This window comes from Aedes aegypti, chromosome 2 (assembly GCF_002204515.2).
Source record: "Aedes aegypti strain LVP_AGWG chromosome 2, AaegL5.0 Primary Assembly, whole genome shotgun sequence".
In the NCBI taxonomy this organism is placed as follows: Eukaryota; Metazoa; Arthropoda; class Insecta; order Diptera; family Culicidae; genus Aedes; species Aedes aegypti.
In genome coordinates, this window is record NC_035108.1 from 345,722,656 (window position 1) to 345,743,859 (window position 21,204).

Genomic DNA, 21,204 nt, shown 5'->3' on the forward strand with positions numbered 1-21,204 from the left:
TGTTCGACAGTTGGTTTGGAGTACGGTGTGATTTGATGATGGGTTGAAAAGCAACCAGTTAAATTAAGGAAGCTGAGTTCTGAAGCACTTCGTTTTGCTAAAGTGTTCTTCTGGGTTTCGTCAATGCCACGTGTTTTCAAGTAGAAACATATCCGTAAATGCTTTTTTGTCAGTGTGTGGCGGATCCTATTTTCTCGGAAAAAAGTGTATTGCCTTTGATGATGAATGTATAATGCACATTGTGTATTGCCTTAAATGTTTTTTAAATAGCATATTTCCTACATAATTCCTAGTTTATTTAGCAACATCACTTTGATGTCCGATTCACGAGAAAAATTCTGATAACCGTTTGATTTGAAAATTAATCAATATGTATCTTGGAAGTGTAATAAATTAGGGAAGATAATATTCTTGATAAACATTGGTTATGCCAAATGATTTAGACCTATACTTTTAGAAACTTTTAATCCAAAGGCACAGAATGCGTTTGATTGACAAAAGTATATCTCAGACATACCAACATGTTTGGTATATGCCAGTAAATAACAAACATTTATTAATGTGATTGAGAACCCTATAAGGTATCTTCTTGAAGCAAAATGGTCTTTAAAGCACTTTTCGTAGAAATTTGTTTCTGAAATTTGGTGGGAAAACCGGCATTGGGGTCGATAGGGGCAGTATGGTCCACCTAAACAAAAAGTCTTGAAAAGCATAGAAACACAATACAATTTAATCGTTTCATAAGGTTGATTTGTAGTTCGAAGTATCTCCTTTCATACCACAGTTGTATTTTGTAAGAACAGTTATTTAGAATTTTTCGTTTCCAAGACATAATGTAGAAGAAGACAATGTGTATGAGAGAATTTTGTACAAAAACTGTGTTGAAGTCTGATTTGAATCATGAAATTGTATGTTTTTTTTCTGAAAGTTCAATAAGCTTCATTTTTCTAACATTGTCGTTCAAAAAAGTTTAATCAGTTTTTAAAATCCTAGTTTCAGTTAAAATCACGTGCGGCGATATTGAAATGAAACTGCAAAAATGATATGTTTTGATTGTCTATTTTCTTGATAAGATAGCCTATGACCATATTGCCCCGTTCCTACATTTTTTATATAAGTTCTGATTTTATTGAAAACCTATTTTTGAATCCTCACAATTTCGTGCACATCGTGCCTATAGATAGTGGAAGAAGGAACTACTGTGAAAAACAATTGAAAGCAATAGACAAAACTTTATGCAAAGCTTATTTTAACATCCAACATCTTATAAGATTTTCGTAGTAGCATAAACAATTCAGATTTTTATGAATATATGAAGTATAAAATAAGAATTTCACACGGTTTTCACGGTGGTGGCTAGTTTAATCATATTTTATGAGGTCCTAAGGTAATCAGGATCAAAATCGTTTTTTTAAGCTCAAATGAAGGGTGACCCATAATACCCCGTATGACCATACTGCCCCACTTTCCCCTATTACACATTTCATGCAATATGATAATTTCCAATATCAAACGTGGGCTTCATGGCCGTGCGGTTAGTGTTACCAAGCATTTAGCAGCATCGAGTCAAGGAGTGTAGGTTCGATTCACGCTTCAGTCCGGAAAACTTTTCGTCAGGAACATATTTCGACTGTGCCACTGGGCGTTGCATGCCAGTTCGTTGTCTAGTGTGGTCAAAGATGGTTAAAAGGACCTAACCATCTTTGGTGTGGTGCTTCCTTCAAAGGACATAATTTCTTCTTATTCTGCTTCGCATTCCGACCCAACTGGGTCAGGCTCAGTTCAGTTCAGTGTTCTAGTACTTTCACGGGCTTTATTTGCCAATTGACTATTTTTGTATTCGTATATGCCTTATTTGCAGAGATGCTATATAAAAATTGAGAAATTTTCCTAGCCAAAAAGATCCCCTTGGTCGGGATTTGAACTCACAACCATCAGCTTGGGCTCCAACTTAGGGTTCCTTTCTTTATGGTAAGCAATTTTTGAATTAAATATATGACAATATCCTTCCTAAAGATGTTACCCTCAGAAATAACACTTCCGATTTTTCTCATGATGATTTAAAAAGATTCTATTAGGTTCTATGAACCGATGCACGAGTACACTATTTGACGTTTGAGCGGTGCCGCGTTGTTTACGTGACCGTAGCAACGAGTGAATTTGGCACCGCTCAAACGTCAATTTAGTGAACTCATGCATTGGTCCATTGTACGGAAACCATCAGGCTCTCCTGAAAAGATTTTTACGGAAAATTCTAGAAGACCTCCTCAAAATCGCTACTGAACGTACGTTCTTGGGAGAATCTCGGAACAGATTTTCGAAGTAATCCCTGCTGATACTCAGGCTTGTTCTGCGAGTCGGGTGAATCGTAACCAGTCATTCTCACCTCGGGTGACATGGGACAACTAATGCAAGTTAAATGGGAATGAGTCGACAATGTTCACCTTATTCGACTCGTATCACCTCACATAACTCGCAAAATGGTTATAAGTCAAATTCACTTTGGTTTGTGAACCAATCTTTACGAATTTCATGAACAAATTGATGAGGTAATCTCTTGATTGATTTTTGATTTCATCAAAGAAATTTCTAAGAGTTTACTCTTAATTATGAGGTGCCCCAGAAAGTAAGTGCACGACTTAATGAAAATCATAGTACTTTTCCAAACAATTAAATATTTTTATATTTTTCTATAGGCTCAACCAGCACCTGTGATAAATTTGTTTGATTTGATAATGGATCATTAAAATAACCAAAGCGGCCGCTATGGAAAGCATAGATAGCGCCACCGTAGCCTTGTGTGTTTGACAGAACAGTAATGCAGTCACAATGTTAAATATAAAATTGAAAATGACTGCCATCCTTACCTTTCACTAGACTGGGGCTCACCATGAAAATTTGACAGTTGTAACGCGCAGCATAACAGAAATAATGCAAAAAGTATCAAAAGTCAAATTTTGATGTAATTTTTCACAAGCAAGCTCCGTAGCAGTTTTAAGCGCGGCATAGGCATAGGCGACTGATGTGAGGCACACTGTCCATTTGTCATGGGACGTATTATCCGTGTGTTGTGGGGCATATTATACTGATGCTGGGGCATATTGTAGGGGAAGGGGTGGTAAAATGAACACCTTAAGGAAACCATCTTGTTTCTGATAGAAAAACGAGGAATTTGAATAATTCTATCGCACAACATCAAAAATAGGGAAGTTATCTATAGCAGCGACATGGATTCAGACTAAAATAACTAAATTTTCACATATTTTCATCGCTATCAAAAAGCGATGCAATTGTTCATTTTACCTGCACTATGTGGGTAAAATGAACAGCGGTTGGTGGTTAAATGAACACCTCGCAAAAAACGTGAGTAAAACAAATATTTCTGAAAAATTTCATTGCCCCACCGGAAATACATCCATTAATGATTGTAACCCATTGAAAAGTAATTCTAAAGGTATCAGATTAGACATCGTATCATAACGATTTCCACCTCACTGAAAAACCTCAAGTCTTCCGAGCTCAAAGTTATGTCAGTTCTAATTTTCAAACGTGGTTTTCTAAAATCTTAGTTTGCGTTGATATTTTAACTTCAATTGACATCCGTATCAACTCGAACACTCAGATTTATGCTCTAAATCGTCCGTGCGTGATAAAAATCCATCGAAATTTGTTTTTTTCTTGATAAAAGGAACGGTGATCATTTTACCACCCCTGTTCATTTTACCACCACTTCCCCTATAGGCTCTTTCTGAAGCGCGAGATTTAAATGATTGTAAAAAGGATTTTTTTTTTAAGTAAAGTAGATTTTGCGGAAAAGCTTGCATTTTTTAAACAACTAGTAAGATAAGGAGCCTATCGATGTGGGTTTTCCATAGAAGATAGTACTTTTGACAAAGATATTTTTTTCTTAAGGGGGTTAGGGCATATTATACCGGGTTCCCCTACCGAATATTCGGTCCGAATATCTCGATTATTTTGATTATACCAAATATTCAGTCTGCCGAATAAGTGCCGAAAAGTGACCGAATAGGACCTAAATAAACTAAATTTTAATAAAATATTATGTTTTAAACGAATGAAAATTTTGAAAAATTCTATGATGTATTCAAATGACGATACATTTAATTTTCCTTTTAATGGATTCCATGGATGGAGTTTGAAGCCAAATAATTTAAAATGTGATAATTTCTCCGTTCTACGACGTAAAGACGACTACGGTGCTTCTCAATACACAAACCATTCTCTGCAAATCAACCTTCACTCATCTGTCTTATTAAACTAGTTTCTTGAAAAAATAATTGTAACCAAAATGCTATGAATAAGATACATCCCAGGCATCAGATATACAAATTACAAATCCTCAGAACTTACGATTTTTGTAATTTCTTCAAACGGTTTCAAAAGCTCAAGAAAACGATCATTCATTTTCATTCATATTCCGCTCAATTCATCAACCTAGAAGCTACACCTATGAAAAAAACTAATTTGTTGTGTTAGTCCAGGAATAATGATGTAGTTTTCGAACATATGGGTGTTATTCGGCTGAATTTTAGGGTTTTATTTGTCCGAATATTAAGTCATTATTCGGCCGAATGTTCGGCAAAATTTCAGCTATTCGGTATTCGACCGGAAACCGAATAGTGCTATTCAGCACATCTCTAACAATGAGTTCTTCGGAAGACTTCCCTGAACTTTCAATTCAAGAACACCCATTTCCAGGGGTTTGCAAAATGCTTGTAGAGCTTTAAAGAGGGTCGTAGCCATGGAAGGTACTGCTCTATTCATATACTATTTTGTTAAATCGTCTGAAATTCGGCAATCAGATAGATGCGCTCACATCCCAAAACATATTTCAGCCCAATAGGGGCCTTCCATAGCCGAGTGGTTAGAGTCTGCGGCTACAAAGCAAAAGCATGCTGAAGGTGTCTGGGTTCGATTCCCGGTCGGTCCAGGATCTTTTCGTAATACAAATTTCGTTGACCTCCCTGGACATTGACTGACAATTACCCACCATTTTTCCAAGAAAAAAGATGGCACACACACTATCATAGCCTATTGATTAAAATCAATGTTTTTCTTTTCATTCATTTTCTATCAAGTAAGTTAATTAGCAAGTACGCAAATTATTCAAACATTTCCGCAATAATTTGGCTACACTAAATGCTTGCAATAATAGTTTATTTTAACAAAAATTTCACAGCAAAATTGCCTCCTCACTTAAACAAACTAAACTTTCACTTTGTTCCAGGCCCTAACGATTTCGTTCATTCGTTTCCCTCTCTAAGACTAGACTTGAACATAGCGTAATTCTCACAATTGAATATAATGCAATAGTTTTCATCCTGTTCTAATTATGGAAACAATATAGACATTATCTCTTTTTCCATTACTCAGAAAGCGTAGATATAAAGGCTTTTTTGTTAGTGTTTGTCAGGCATTAAGTCTTTTTTTATGAAATTAGAATAGTTCGTTTCTAGTGGTAGTTTTCTTGTTTTAACCTAAATAGAATTTGACCCCTCAAAATATTCCTAAAGTGATGTTGTTGGTTTACCTTATTAACGGTAAAACATGTAGTGGATTTGCATTTCTGGATGAGTGTGGGGGGTAAAGTAGTGGATTTCAAAGTGGATCGTTTAGGAGAAACCCCCAGCCGTGGGATGAGCCCCAACGGAACCAACACCGTTATTGGGTTTGTGACTTTTCAAGCGCATTAGTTTTTTCACGTTCGCCTAGCAACTTGTGGGTCAATTCATAATTGTCCTTCTAAATATGTAGATTTTCTAGGAAATATCTAAATTTTTTCATCTTTGTTGTTGAATGGTTGATTTTTGGTACAAAAATAGATCACCTCTATACAATTTAAGGTAAGACTCGATCGCTCATTGGCACACTCGCTCACCGCTCCCCTCAAGCATTCACACAGGAAGAAAGAAATTAAGTCTCACTAACAATAATATTTCTCTTTCTATATGCAGTTCTAAAAATAAATAACGACTCTTAAATAAAAAGAGAAATGCCACTGCTATAATATCACTTCTGGACTTTCCTGGATGAAGACGATCGCACTGCTGGAACCAGTCGACTCTTCCTTAGTCCGTTTTCCCTCTCCTGCTGCCGCGGCCTGTTCTAGTTCTTCGTCGATGGCCACGTGCATCTCGTGCTCGCATAGATTCCGACTGCTGTCGCTGATTTGCTGTTGCCCAGTGGAAACCACCGAGCAGCGTTCGTTCAACAGTTCCAGCTTGTTGAAGTTGAACAGGTTGGTACAGTTCAACCGTTTGATGGTCTTCAGCTTAGCATGCTCTCCGAGAATATCGTCATCGTCGTATTCATCCTCGTCGTCGTTGTCATCTTTTTGCACAGCACCTGTTGCTTCCTCGGTCGGAGGACGCGTTGAGATCACTTCAAGTTCATCGTCAATAGCACTTCCGGCGTCTTCGCTGCTGGCTCCCTCATCCCCGCTGCATTCTAGCAGTTCGGTTTGCGTCTCGGCTGACCTCATCGTGCGAGATTCATTGTTTGATATGGTCGATGTCGCCGAACGGTGTTGCTTGGAATCGGTTTCCGATTCAAGCTTCGCTATTTGCTCGTGTCTCAGCACTGGCCACAGGACCAGTGCTGCGTGTCGTCATAAAATATCCTCCAGGGACTTTGAATTCGTTTCATAGTGGTGCGGCTTAACTTCCAAACTAACTTCACATTCTTGCCCTTTCCTAGGGACAACCAGATGTTCTACCATTCCTGCCGACTCATGGCCATCATCCTTATCCTTGAGCCGCACCGCTGTTGACGACAACAGCATCGAGTCGTAATGCTCCTGGCTGTGACGGTTGATATTATTGTTATAGTTACTACCTAGAATGTACTGCTCCTTGTAGCTATTGCTATTTAACGTACAATTGGAATCTCGACGATTGCTGAAAGCATTCCCGGTGATTGTTACAAACGAACAGTTGTCTCCCAGACTGCTCAAATTGTACACGTCCTCGCTGAGAACGTTGCCTCGTCCTCTTCGCCCCGTCTGCCCAACAGTCTCATGCTCTCCTTCAACAATCTCGTCATCTCCCGCAGGATCGCCGGAGGTATTGGCACTCAAACTGAGCTGTCGTCGCTTGGGCAGGGGCAGCGAGGCAGTCTTCTGTCGATCAAACCGTTCCGAGTTGGCTCTTCGGCTGGGGACTCCCACCACTCGCACCGGAGTAGCTTCCCTAGAGCCGGAGATTGAGTGAGACTTTGAGTGGTGGAACCGGGAGCCCGATTTGTGTCGATGGGGAGTCACTGTGGATTTAAGCGATACTGAACTTTCCGTTTGCATCATGGAACTGTAGAAGGACGAGGCCGCCGGGGAAGACGAGTAGGCCATCACGGCTGATGGACCCGACGAACGGTTGATTTTGGCGTTGCCCAGAATTGAGCTGGTGCGCTGGGTGGGCATTGGACCCGTTTGGGTGTAGCTGTTGATCTTTGTCGCAGTGCCGGAGTTGGTTTGGTGGTGGTGATTGCTGTTGATGTTATTGTTGTTGCTGGTACCGTTTTGAATATTTTGAGGGGCAAACTGCTAGTCACCGCGATGGGTGCTGCGGGGAGGATTTTTCCGATATATGTACACTTGCAGCAGGATGGCAAGATCGAGGCTGACCTGGAAGGAAATGGAAAAGGGGAAGACGATTAGAATTGCTAAAGCAGAGGAATATCGTACTACGGTATAACTCAGTTTAAACTGGGATTTCGTAACAGATCTTCACTGGAGGTACATACGGTTAATTTTCTAAAACAAATCGAAAATGTTCTCAACGCATTTTTATACGCTTTGAGTAAACTGTGTAATTACAATTGTCATTAATAAATTGGTCAGATGAAGTTAAGTATCAAGGACTCATGCTAGATAATAATTTAACTTTCAAAAATCATATCGAGGGCATTCAAGCCAAATATAACAAATACTATGGGCTCCAGAAGAAACTGCGGTCAAGAAAGATTCACCCCCGCACCAAATGCACGATGTACAAAACGCTCATAAGACCGGTAGTCCTCTATGGGCATGAGGCGTGGACTATGCTCGAGGAGGACTTGCAAGCTCTTGGGGTTTTCGAACGCCGAGTGCTAAGGACGATCTTCGGCGGCGTGCAGGAGAACGGCGTGTGGCGGCGAAGGATGAACCACGAGCTCGCTCAACTCTACGGCGAACCCAGTATCGTGAAGGTAGCTAAAGCTGGAAGGATACGCTGGGCAGGGCATGTTGCAAGAATGCCGGACAACAACCCTGTAAAGATGGTGTTCGCCACGAATCCGGTCGGAACAAGAAGGCGTGGGGCGCAGCGAGCTAGGTGGATGGACCAGGTACACCAGGACCTGGAGAGCGTGGGTCACAGTCGAGGATGGAGAGAAGCGGCCATGAACCGAGGGAATTGGCGAAATATTGTTGGCGAGGCTTTATCAAGATAATTGATGTAAAGCCAAATAAGTAAGTAAGTAAGTATAACAAATATGTAAAATGTCTCTATCCCTTTACTCATAGAGAATCAAAACTTTGTCTTAAGAACAAGCTTTTGATCTTCAAACAAATTTTCAGGCCAACCATGTCGTATGCTGTACCAATATGAACTAGCTGTTGTAATTCAAGAAAGAAAGCTCTGCAGAGAATTCAAAATAAAATTTTGAAAATGATTCTGAAGCTTCCTCCCTGGTATAGTACCAATGAGTTACATAGAATATCCAATGTTGAAACATTGGAACAAACGTCATATAAAATAATTAAAAATTTCAGGCAAAAATCGTTACAATCTTCTATTGCCACGATTAATGCGTTATATATTTAGGTTATGTAAATTGAAAATGTGTTTTTTTTTCTCTTATTATAATAAACAGGTGAAATCAACTCACCTGTAAAAAACCTGAACTGCTACGGCAAATGAAATGTAATATGTTATTACATAATGTTAATAAAATCTTAAATTCGTTTTACCTAATTAGGATGATAGTGTTGTCTAATACAGGGTGTCGACTCAATTTTGAAAACAAAATTCCCTGACTTTCCCTGACCTTCCAGTTGTGTTTAGGGGAAAATTCCAGACCACTGATTTAATTAATTTGAACCGAAATAAGTACGATTTTTTACGATACATATTCAACCTTTTGTATGAATCAATGTTATAGGCCGTAATGATAAACTGAGCAAAAACTTTTATTTTACTCATGTTGACATAAAAACTTTCTTGAGAGTTTTTCAGGGTAAAATTTCAGATATCGCTTAGGAACTATCTCAGAGAACTGGTTAAAAAAAATCAACTGAGATTTCTTTATAAATTTCCTTTGAAATTCTTAGACGCATTTTTATTTATTTGTATTCCAGATCTTTCTCCAATTACTTCTTCGGGTTTTTATCCAAAAACTTTTCTAAGAAGCTTATTTTCTCCTAATATTTCCTTTTCATATCACAAGGAATTATATCATTAATTCTTTTAACCTTTAACTTTTACATTGTTCCTCCATACACAAATCCAAAGATTCTTCTAAGAATTCCTCTAGTCTGAGGAATCATATCCAGAGCTTTCTCTAAAAATGGTTAACAATTGAGGGAGTTAGAAGCAGAAGAGTGTAGGTGAAAAAACCTAGTGTTGAGGAAATCAACTCAAATTTTTCAGTTTTGCAATTTTTCAAACATGCCAATCTTCTGTGGATTATGTTAATTTTACTGTTGGACTAAAAAACCTAAAATACCGTTGGAAAGCTTAAAAACAAGATAATTTTGAAGTATATCTTACTCAAAACGTCCCTTTGCGTTTGGGCCCCACAATTTTGTTCAACCATTCCGCCTTGAATTTCTCCCAGAATAGCATTTTTCCTGAGAAGATTTCAGGAACACTTCACGCAAATCATCGTGGTAATATTTTATGATCCCAATATGAAATTCGCCTAGGTTTTCTTCCCTGCGTAATTTATCTAAAGATTCTTAAACGAATGCATTCAGGAATTTCATAATGCATTTATAATAAGTTTACTGATATGAAAAAACAGCCTAGGACTGAAAATCTCATTAACAAAGGAAGGAATAGTTTTCTGATGTCCTTCTTGCATTCGTCGTGCCTCCAGAAATGCTCTAAGGACCTCATCAAGATCTCCTATGAATATCTCCAAGAACTCTTACAAAATTTTAATGCATTATCGAGGAGATTCTTTGAAGCCAAATTTCTACTTTCAATGGATCTTCTAAATTAGTAAAAACAATCATTCAGAAAGCTTTTCTTTTGAGATACTATTCAGAAGGGAATTTCATGAGGCATCTAGAAGAATCTTCCGAATCTCTGGAAAATTTCCTGAGTATATTCTTAGAAATGAAAAAAGAAGGAAATACATATCCTGAAACAATCCTGAAATAACGCTTGTACCCTAATTCAGCAATGTTTAATAAAATAGGAAATTCGAAGTTATAGCCAATGGTATTTTTTAAGAACCATTCACCTAAAATTTTCAGGAGCTTTCGAAAATTTGAGATACGACTGTGTCTTCACCTAAATACAGGAAATCTCATTTGTTTTTCTGCATGCATCGTTTTACCAGTTTTTTTCTCAAGATTTCGAGCAAAACGTACAAAATTAGGCAAAGCGTTGATCTAAAGCACTTCAAATTGAAAAAAAATCAAAGTGATCTACGCCAACATCGAAGACATGATCATTTTTGATCCAGAAAAAAAAATCTGAGGCTAAGTAAAGAGTAAAAAAAGTACAGTTTACGAATGGAGTATGGATAAGAGCGTTTTCTCAATGACAAGCTGCTATTTTGAACGATTTGTTTACTTTTTTCGTGCATAAATCGTATTCAATGTTAACATAATGATTATTGCATTGCTGTGTTGGCCTAATCGATTGCATTGCAGACAATCAACTAGTTTGATGTTGTAGTATATGATTGATAATTTATCCCTGACCTCTAGTGAAATTCCCTGACTTTCCAGATCAACAATTGAATTCCCTGACATTCCCGGACTTTCCAGGTTTTTCCAGGTAGTCGACACCCTGTAATAACACTGAACACCTAGATATATGAAATGAATGCAATGTTGGGAATGGTATTTTTTTAATTTCTTCATTGGTATAATGAAGCAATAAAAAAAAACATTGTCATTAGATGGATTGGTTCTGGGAACATCCGTAGCACCGCTTGCAATAATTTCATTTTGAAATGATTTTACCTGATTTTGTTTGTGGTTGCCGCAGACGTACTGTTTAGTCCTAAATTACAGGCATTGCTACCAGCATTGTTCATTAATATAACATTTATAAATTTCAATCGCTTCAATGTGGAAAATTCAAAACATAGATGAAATTATACTGTTTCTATTCGCATAATTCTCCCATGTATAAAATAAATTATATAGAGCATCAGACAATTATGCGAACAGGGGCAGTATAGTGCAGTGAAAATCATCCTGCGACAATTTCTCCAAACATTTCACCAGCAACATGGGGTATTGTTATCAATTGTATGTATCAAATGTTCAAAAATTGCTACTCGATTTTATCCGATTTCTTGCTTGAATTTCTCATGCGATTCTGTTAGGAATACCCTCAATTTGCTCAAATTGTTATTATTGTAAAGTAATTAAATTAGTTGGAAAGTTATATATTTTATTTAATGAAATTAAATCTTCTGTTATTAAAGAATTTGTAGAAAATAAATCTTTTTTTTCCGAAAATGAGAAAACAGCTTTTTCTATTTCTTTATTTTTTTCTAATTCATACAATAGATTTTCAGTGAGTTTAATTAACCTTCAGACAAACCTTGACAATTGTTTAAAGGCCTAATATCTCGCCTAATTATGAACAGCTCGTGCATCTCTTATGGGGGTTGTAGGACAAAAGGTCGAAGGACAAAAGGTCGAATGACAAAAGGTCGAAGGACAAAAGGTCGAATAGACAAAAGGTCGAAGGGACAAAAGGTCGAATGAACAAAAGGTCGAATGGACAAAACGTCGAATGGACAAAAGGTCGAATGAGCAAAAGGTTGACTGGACAAAAGGTCGAATGAGCAAAAGGTTGACTGGACAAAAGGTCGAATGGACAAAAGGTCGAATGAGCAAAAGGTTGACTGGACAAAAGGTCGTTTGGACGAAAGGTCCAAATTGTACCGCTGTAAGGATTATCGTACACTCAGTTGCTAACATTTTAATCACAAATTCCTCCCTTCTCATCTGAAGTTTTTCTTTCTTTTAAATGAGAGCTGTTTTTCAGAACCATCGTTTGAAGCAATAATTTGTATTAATGCTATAATTTCCAAACAAAAGAATCATTTTCTGAAGGTCGGTCGTTATTATTTTGATACTCCAAAGCATAAAGTAATTATTATTAGCTTTTTATTTGATACATTTTCAATAGAGATTTGTCCTTCTTTGAAACATTGGCTGTTCTTTTGGAGTTATACATTATAGTGATTTTATACTGTTGTAAACACTTGTATCGACGATTATTCCTTCTATTATACAACGACTGTTCTTCATAGATTTCACTTTTACATCTTGCCTGTTTTTTTTTTCAAATGAAATGTTGCCTTCTTATAAATATCGGTTGTTCTTCATGCTTTACAGTGTTTATGAGCATTTCAATTGCATTTCTAACAAAGGATTTTCCATCTTTTGAAGTTTTGCTGTTTTAGGGCTATGCATTAGAGTTTTATCTGACTGTTGGTTTCGACTGATTTAAATTAGCATCAGGGAAAAATAATCATCCTTTTTCTGGAATTAGGTCCCAACTAGGGTAGAGTTTGCTTCTCAGCTAAACTAGCATTTACTGAGAGCTTTTCTGATAATTTGATCATTTTTGTATTTGTGCATCATGCTTTTTATTAGGAGATCTGCAACCCGAACCGTTAGAAGATAATTCAAGGAATGCAGGTGTGATGTTGCACCACCGACAATCTGAAATCTACCCATGCTCTGAATGGAGGTTTACAGAAACACACACATTACTCTTGGACTCTATTTCATATACACTCCCGTGCAAAAGTTTGGGTTCACCCCCTAAAAAACATACAAAAGTGTTCTGTCCATATCTCTGTGATTACACGTCCAATTGAAACTCTTTAAGCCGCATTCGAAAGGCAAGGAGTTATTCTTACTTCGTATGTATCTTTCCAAAAACATTCTTTGAACTTTGTATACTAAATTTTTACTTAAAATTGTGACATTTTTCAAAAAACACACTGAAAAATCATATTGAATTTCCTCAGCATTGGGTCGACCAAAATTTTAAATCAAAGTGTCATTAGAATCGTAATGTTATATTCTTTAAAGAGACCCCACGAAATTTAGGCGGAAAAATCTGGAAAGTATTCAAAATCAATGAAGCAGTCAGTCAAGTCATCGTGCAAAAGTTTGGGTTCACCCCTCAGTATGATGCAAATCGTGCAAAAGTTTGGGTTCACTTCTTCTCTCCTTCTTGGCATTAACGTCCTCACTGGGACAGAGCCTGCTTCTCAGCTTAGTGTTCTTATGAGCACTTCCACAGTTATTAACTGAGAGCTTCCTTTGCCAAAGTTGCCATTTTCGCATTCGTATATCGTGTGGCAGGTACGATGATACTCTATGCCCAGGGAAGTCAAGGAAATTTCCATTACGAAAAGATCCTGGACCGACCGGGAATCGAACTCAGACACCTTCAGCATGGCTTTGCTTTGTAGCCCCGGACTCTAACCACTCGGCTAAGGACGACTTACCGTACTGATTTTATGCAAAAATAACAAATGCTGTGCTGTACAAATTACGGGATTGTTCTTACAAAATTATTGGTAAACTCCTTGGATAATTCCTGCAGAACACTCACAAAAAAGAAGAGAAGAGTTTCTGAATAAATTTCTGGTACAAATCCGGGAAAAAACATATTCATTACAATCCAGAACGCAGTGCATGGTGAGGTCAGACATCTGAATTTTTATAAACTCCTCGAACTAATTTAGAAACACCTCGCTTCCACATAACTTTTTGCTTAAGTCTCAATCTTCAAAATATGAAGTACTTCAGAATCTCAGACAGACGTTTCAGCTTTTCATGGAGTCGATTTGGATCACTTGCAGTTTGACCGCGAGAAGCTTCATGAGGTCAGCGTGTTCCAGGTGAAGACAGTTACGTACGGAACCAAGCCTGCACCGTTCCTGGCCACAAGAACACTCAAGCAGATGGCGATAGATGAAGAGGAAACATTTCCGTTCGGTTCACGAGCGACGAGTGAAGACACATACATTAACGATGTCATGGCTGGAGCAGATGTGGTGTAACATGCGTGTGAACATCGTAAACAGTTGAGTGAAATGACAGAAAGAGGTATAATTTCGGCTAAGGAAGTGGGCTTCAATTTGTTCCAAGCACTTTCTGAGGATAACCTAGCGATCCGAGAGGTGGACGGAATCCATTTGGATCCGGACCCGTCCGTGAAGACCCTCGGACTGACCTGGATGCTGAAGAGTGATCAACTCAAAATCAAGTTTGATATTCCTTCGGTGCAACCAACTCAACAATTCTCCAAAAGACAAGTGTTTACCATCATTGCAACGCTTTTCGATCCCCCAGGCTTACCCGGGGCAGCCATCACAACAGCTGGAAACCTGATGCAACTTTCATGAAATTCCGGGATACCAAAGACCGTGCGCTGGACTGGGACCAACCAATGCCTTATTTAGGACAACTTCCTCTATTGAACGAGATCAGGATTAATAGTGGCGTTGGCATTCATGAATCAAGTTTCACGGCAATGCATTGTTTTTCGGATGCCTCTGAAAAAGCGTTTGGCTGCTGCATTTATTTGAGGAGCGTAGATACATCGGGGACGACTAAAGTGCAGCTACTTTCATCAAAATCTCGAAATTCTCGACGGGTGTCAGACCCTGATGATCCTAAAGACCTGGATCCGTTAACTCTGTCACATTTTTTTGATTGGATCGAAATTACAGGCACTTCCGAATCCAGACTTGGACATCTCTTCAATAAATCGTTTAGATCGCTACCAGTTAGTTTAACAAATTCTCCAATATTTCTGGCAAAGATGGAAACGTGAATGAGACGTGCCAGCTTCAAGGTATAAATGAACGCTGGTAGCCACCGATTCGAATCAACATTGGAGTCTAGTGCACGAAATTATAGACGGCCTTACAATGGAGGTTGAAATACGCGTATCTGTCAAAGGATACAAACTATAGTGGAATTAAATGGTATAGTACTAAATTCGGTTTTTCATCTACTTATAGGTATTCCACTAACAGCTGGAAGATTTATTATCATTGGAAAACTTGTCGTAATCCGAGAGGACAACCTACCTCCGATGAAATGGAAAATGGGTCGCATAACTGGTATTCATCCTGGAGCGGACGGAATAGTGAGAATGGTAACATTAAAAACAGCCTCTGGGACCTTGAAACGCGCTGTAGAGAAACTGAATCAACGCCTAGCCAACAGAACCAATGAAATCAATAAATCCTTTTCTTTCCTTTCTTGTCGAAGAGGATTTGTTATTTCGTTCCATAAATTTGAGAAATTTCAGGGAGGGTTAGGATATTGTGGACCATCTTCCCCCCTCGAGTAACATATCTGGATCCTGCTTATATGTACTGAGATTTGTTGCTTCAACAGAACAATGAGTTAACTACAATCTAAGATATCGGATGGATCAGAGGTAGCGGAGTAATAGGTACATGGGCGTTAAAGTTGATAAACAACTGCAGTAATGACATGAAGGTCAAGGTCATAATTGACTTTGTGCTCCCAATATTGCCAGTATAGACGTGCTTAATCTGATTGAAATAAATATCAATTTAGGGCTGACAAAATCGGGTAAAAAAGGATGCTTAAATCGGGGGTAGATAAAATCGGAGATAGACAAAATCGGGGACTGACAAAATCGGGTCATTACTGCTTCGAACTTTCGAGAAAAAGTGTCCACCACACGACCCGTTCGTTCATATGGAATTCGGCCAAATTGCCGGACACCTTAATTAATATATTTTTAGTGCATCAATCGTGAAATAACTCAAAAATGGCTACTTCTAGAAAAGTTATCATGATAATCATAATGGTTAAGAATAATGTCAAGTTTGTTTTATCGTCAAAACTTAAATATTTCTACAAACGTTTTTATTAAAATATCTTTATCATGAAATTTTGTCTCAAACATTTTGTTAATTCAATGGTAAAAATATAAAGAGATTCAGAGCTATTCAGAGGTTATTCTTGAGTCAAAATTATCGATGTATGGAATATGGAAAACATTTGTTTCACCCTACTGAATACATGCAAAGGAAGCTCTCATTTGATAACTGTAGAAGTGCCTATTAGAACACTAAGCTGAGAAGCAGGACAGATATCCCAGTTGGAACGTAATACCAGAAATAATAAGAATTATGTTCGATATATATGAACTATTAAAAATATCCGTTATATCCAGAGGAAATACTGTACAAAACTGTTGCGACGGTTGATTAAACTGAAAAGGAAAGTGCTCAGAATCAAGCTACTGAACATGAAAGTTTTTTTTTTCAAAATTTAAAAATGTACTATTTTGGATTATTCATAACACCGTCACAGACAAATATACGTAGCACTCTAATTATTTTCATCGCATAGCAGAATAGCACCCAATTCTAATATTTGATAGTTGAGCGACGGACCACTTGTGGCGCTCGCATCGCTTTGGCTCGAGTTTGACGTTTGCTCACTACCGCCACCTAGTTCGCGGTTGGCCAAATGAAGTATTCTTAGCATGGGCGTAAATGTTCACATGACTATGTTTTGAATTGATAATTGTTTTAGCTGTTACGTCTGTTTGTCTGTGACACCGTGTTGATTCGATGTGTCCGGATGCTTCAAATCTGGGACAACGGCCTTCAATCACCCAAATTTTTTGATCGACTACTTTTATGCATACAACACATCTTTATTATGGATTCTGGGCACAAAAAATCGGAATTTGGACCAAAATCACAGTGAAAAAGGCCAGTCTCCGGCTTTCGAAGCATCCGACAATTCGATGCAGAACGGTTTAAAGTATAGGTATTTGTAAATTCAGAGAAAATGTTAAAAAAATAAAACTGAAAATTAAACTTGAAATTAAATCAAAGTTTAAAATAATTAGCCTTGTTATGTTTCAACTTGATTCTAGTTCAATCAACGGGAAAGATATGAGAACAAGCTTTGAACTGTTCAGCTTCAGTGGACATGTTCGTCATTTTCCATCACTGGTTACCGGGATTCTAATAGGACAAGTATGCTGTACACGGCAGTGTATTTATGTATCACTAGAAGAAAGCAATGCGCCTGGTTCTCCTATTCATATGCTGAAGTTCATCACGCATCGTGCTGGTAAAAAACAGTGTCACGTGTCCTCCTCATTGTAATGTGTGATGCTTGAATAACAAAACAAGGATGACACGCATACATGCCAAAAGAAAGAGAACAATTTAAAGACCGAAGCAAAGCACTGCTAATAAGAGACAAAAAGGATATTATGTAAAAGTGCTTCGATTAAAACAGGTAACAAACAGCTTAGCAGGGAATTCACCACATCACCGGAGAAACATTATTGTTGTATGTTCAGTATGAACTTAGCCATCAGATCAGGCATCTAAAAAATTTTTCACATGCGTTGTTCACCTGCAGGTCAAACAATAAGGAGGTGATAAGGCTTATTCTGTGAAGTTGATATTTATTAGTGTAATTTTAAACCTTTGTTAGTACGATTACCATTAAATCCCATATTATAATCGAAATGAAGTGTAGTTCAATCATATTGTTGATAGCAATCCAGGCCGGTATAAGTAATCAGTTTAAGTGTGGCGTTCCACAGCAAAGCACAATCCACTTGATAGTGAACGGATTCAACGCACTGAAAGGACGATGGCCGTGGCACGTCGCAATCTACCACAAGAACCATCCCCTGACAGCTTACGTGTGTGGTGGAACTCTGATCTCGTCGACGCACATCCTAACGGCTGCGCATTGTGTCATCAATCCACGCACCGGCTATCAAATACCAAGTAAAAGCATTTTGATGGAAGCCGGTGCGTACGATTTGAACCAAGACTTCCAAGGTCGGCAGCGACACTCGGTCAAAGCTGTTTATAAGATGGCAAACTACACCAGGACAAGTCCCAAATATGATGTGGCCATCCTAGAGCTAGATTCGGAAGTTGAGTTCAACCAGTATGTCCAACCGGCTTGTGTGTACTCGAGAAAGGATTTGACTGGAAAGGTGGGAACCGTCGTTGGATGGGGCATAACTGAGACAAACGAAGTTTCCAGTGTCCTGAAGGAAGCGGAACTTCCGGTAGTTGATACGCTTACTTGTCTAACAAGCAATCGGTATGTTTTTGGACCAACTTTGGAAAAGGGCATGTTTTGTGCGGGTTACGTAGATGGAACCAGCGTTTGCAACGGCGACAGTGGAGGTGGAATATTCTTCAACATAAACGGAGCCTGGCACGTTGGAGGTATTGTGTCGTACAAACAAGTTAGAGAAGGGAATACTGCATTGTGCCGAACTGATGGATACGCTGTTTTTACGAAACTTTACGATTACTTGCAATGGATAAGCACAGTAACTGGAGTCAATCTGATAGGTGTAAAAGGAAGAAAAATGCCGGACGGCGATAAGTGCGAACCAAAGAGCGCCAACGCACCCAAAATAGGCACGAATGCATTTCCTCGAAATTGTGGCATCTATTCTCCAAGTAGAATAATTTTCGGCCGGACTGCAAAAGTGTTTGAATTTCCGTGGATGGCAATACTTCTATACAAGAACAAAAACCTTCATTGCGTGGGTACTCTCATCAATAAGCGCTACGTGTTAACATCGGCGCTTTGTGTTCAGCCAAGTTTTCCGTAAGTTGATTTTTTTTTTTTCAAAGACTTAGGGCTGGTAGCGAATGGGTGTCTTGAAAATAGGAACTTTAGTGACCACTTGTCTGAAAAAAGAGATCAAACCGAGAGCAAACAGAAACCAATAAGGGACCAAACAGGAATTATTAAAGCAAGCATAAACCAGGAGAAAGAAATTTGATTCCTCATAGAATCTGCCAAGACATTTTTTTCAGAATATTTTTCAAGTTCGCTGGAGTAATGTCTAGGTGGAGGAATCTTTATAAGAGTCCCTGGAGGGATCACATTCCTTCCCAACTTTTGCATCAGAATTCACTTCAAGCAGAATAAGAAAGAAGTGACTTCAGAGACCATGTTAAAATAAAGACTTAAGAAACTTTTTATAAAAAAATACCTAGACAAAAACAGTGAACAAGTCCTTAAAGAGACCTGCTGCCAAACTTGTAAAATGAGTATGGGTCTATATACCTAATACTAAATTGTATGATCTTTTAGCGAAAAAGTGCGATTGGGGGAACACACCCGACAACAAAATGTGGACTGTAACGAAGATGATGATTGTGCTCCTCCTGTGCGAGATTACCAAGTTGAATGCGTTGTACGACATCAGAACTACAACCATAAAACTGAACTGTACAACATTGCGCTCATTAGACTGAAGAGAAATGTACTATTTGAGGGTATTATAACATTCTTCTATGATTACAGATACGTTTCATACGTTTCCATCTATTTCAGATCACATCCAACCGATTTGCCTTCCCCTAACTAAAAATCTAAGATCGGCCGAGGTGGGAAGCTACATCATTACCGGGTGGGGGACAACGGAAGAGAACAAACTATCCCTATCGCTCAAAAAGGCAACCATTCTGGCGGTGAGTGGTCACGATAAATGTCGCCGACTGTTTGCCGGAGAGCAGTATGACCCCAAAGCAATCTACACCGATCAGTTCTGTACGGTATCGGAGGATTCGCCGGCTTACTGTTACGGAGATGGCGGAGGACCGCTGGGTCAAACGGTGCGGTTCAACGGAATGCGTTTCGTACAGTTTGGAATCTTCTCGAACGGATGGGGTGAATGCCATCGGTCGAATATTCTTTTTACAAGAGTGGGCGCCTATATGGATTGGATTTTGGCCAATGTAAGAGCGTAGCAGTGGATGAAATATTCGGGTGTGTACATCTTCTATAAACGATTGCAATATCCTTTAAAATTTTAGAACATAGTCACTACAATTAGAAGATGATAAGCTGAACTTGTGTTATTATTATTAGTAAAATTTATAAATGAAGGAAACATAGAAAATCATTACTGTAATAAAATTGATTAAATTGTTATAACATTTTCTTCTCACCTATATTACATTCCCTACAAAGTGGGAACTTGGAAGCTGAATACCTAGGGAGGTTAAGGACGCCATTAAACAGCTCAAGAACAACAGAGCCGCCGGCAAGGATGATATCAGAGCCGAGCTTATCAAGATGGACCCAGAGCGGTTGGCCGCTTCTCTACATCGGATGATGATAGCATGGCAACCCTGCCGTGTGGATACTCTACATCACGAACTTTTTCCATTTATTTTCCATTTGAGCTTTGAATAAAAATACAGTTGAATTCGTTTTCTCTACCTGATTGGTTTTGTTTTATTAGCTCTGCTCTACATCCTAATAGATGATAGTCAAAATCTGGGAAACGGAACAAGTACCGGAGGAGTGGAAGCAAGGCTTTATATGCCCTATCTACAAGAAGGGCGAAAAACTGGAGTGTGAAAATTATCGTGCAATCACTATCCTTAACACTATCCTCCTACAAAATAATTATCTTCCGTCGTTTATCACCTGTAGCAAACGAGTTTGTGGAAAGTTTGCAAGCAGGTTTCATCGACGGCCGCTCGACAACGGACCAGATATTTTCCGTGCAGCAAATTCTCCAGAAATGCCGTGAGTACCAGCTCCCCAGGTGAATGCGTCAAAAACAAAGTGCATCTTGGTAGACGGAACTGAGCGCGACAGGGCCTTCCTAGGAAGCAGTGTCACGATAGCTGGGGATACCTGTGAGGTGGTGGACGAGTTCGTCTACCTTGGACCCTTGCTGACGGCTGACAACAACGTTAGTCGAGAAATACGCAGGCGCATCATTTATGGAAGTCGTGTCTACTATGGGCTCCAGTAAAAAATGGGGTCGAGAAAGATTCACCCCCGCACCAAATGCACGATGTACAAAACGTTCATAAGACCGGAAGTCCGGTTGGAACAAGAAGGATCAAATAAAATAATAATGATAATAATGATCGTTGCTGATCTTCTATGTTGAAGATTGATCAGAAACTATCCTAATCGTAGCCAAT

At 38.7% G+C, this 21,204-nt stretch overlaps 3 protein-coding genes across 8 annotated transcripts in view; 2 read left to right on the forward strand and 1 right to left on the reverse strand.

Moving 5' to 3' along the window:
- Positions 1-5,560: 5,560 nt before the first annotated feature.
- Positions 5,561-21,204, reverse strand: part of LOC5569031 (PQ-loop repeat-containing protein 1) — a 95,101-nt gene continuing 79,457 nt past the window's right edge. For all 6 annotated transcript variants that reach the window (XM_021846180.1, XM_021846179.1, XM_021846178.1 and 3 more), the window contains one exon: positions 5,561-7,639. In XM_021846180.1, coding sequence (XP_021701872.1) covers positions 7,559-7,639 — 81 coding nt within the window. In that variant the 3' untranslated portion in view covers positions 5,561-7,558. The remainder of the gene's footprint in view (positions 7,640-21,204) is intronic.
- LOC5569033 (chymotrypsinogen B2) lies at positions 16,757-19,677 on the forward strand. Its single transcript, XM_021846175.1, has 2 exons — positions 16,757-19,536; positions 19,595-19,677. The coding sequence occupies exon 1, from the start codon at positions 17,748-17,750 to the stop codon at positions 18,861-18,863; it is 1,116 nt and encodes a 371-aa protein (XP_021701867.1). The 5' UTR covers positions 16,757-17,747; the 3' UTR covers positions 18,864-19,536; positions 19,595-19,677.
- Positions 19,543-20,191, forward strand: LOC110676832 (serine protease 7-like). The gene has a single exon (XM_021846182.1). It carries the CDS (start codon positions 19,555-19,557, stop codon positions 20,008-20,010), a length of 456 nt encoding a protein of 151 aa, XP_021701874.1. The 5' UTR covers positions 19,543-19,554; the 3' UTR covers positions 20,011-20,191.

Excerpts from the sequence above, each read along its gene's own strand:
- LOC110676832 (XM_021846182.1), top strand. The coding sequence starts at position 19,555 with ATGATTACAGATACGTTTCATACGTTTCCATCTATTTCAGATCACATC.
- LOC5569033 (XM_021846175.1), top strand. The coding sequence starts at position 17,748 with ATGAAGTGTAGTTCAATCATATTGTTGATAGCAATCCAGGCCGGTATA.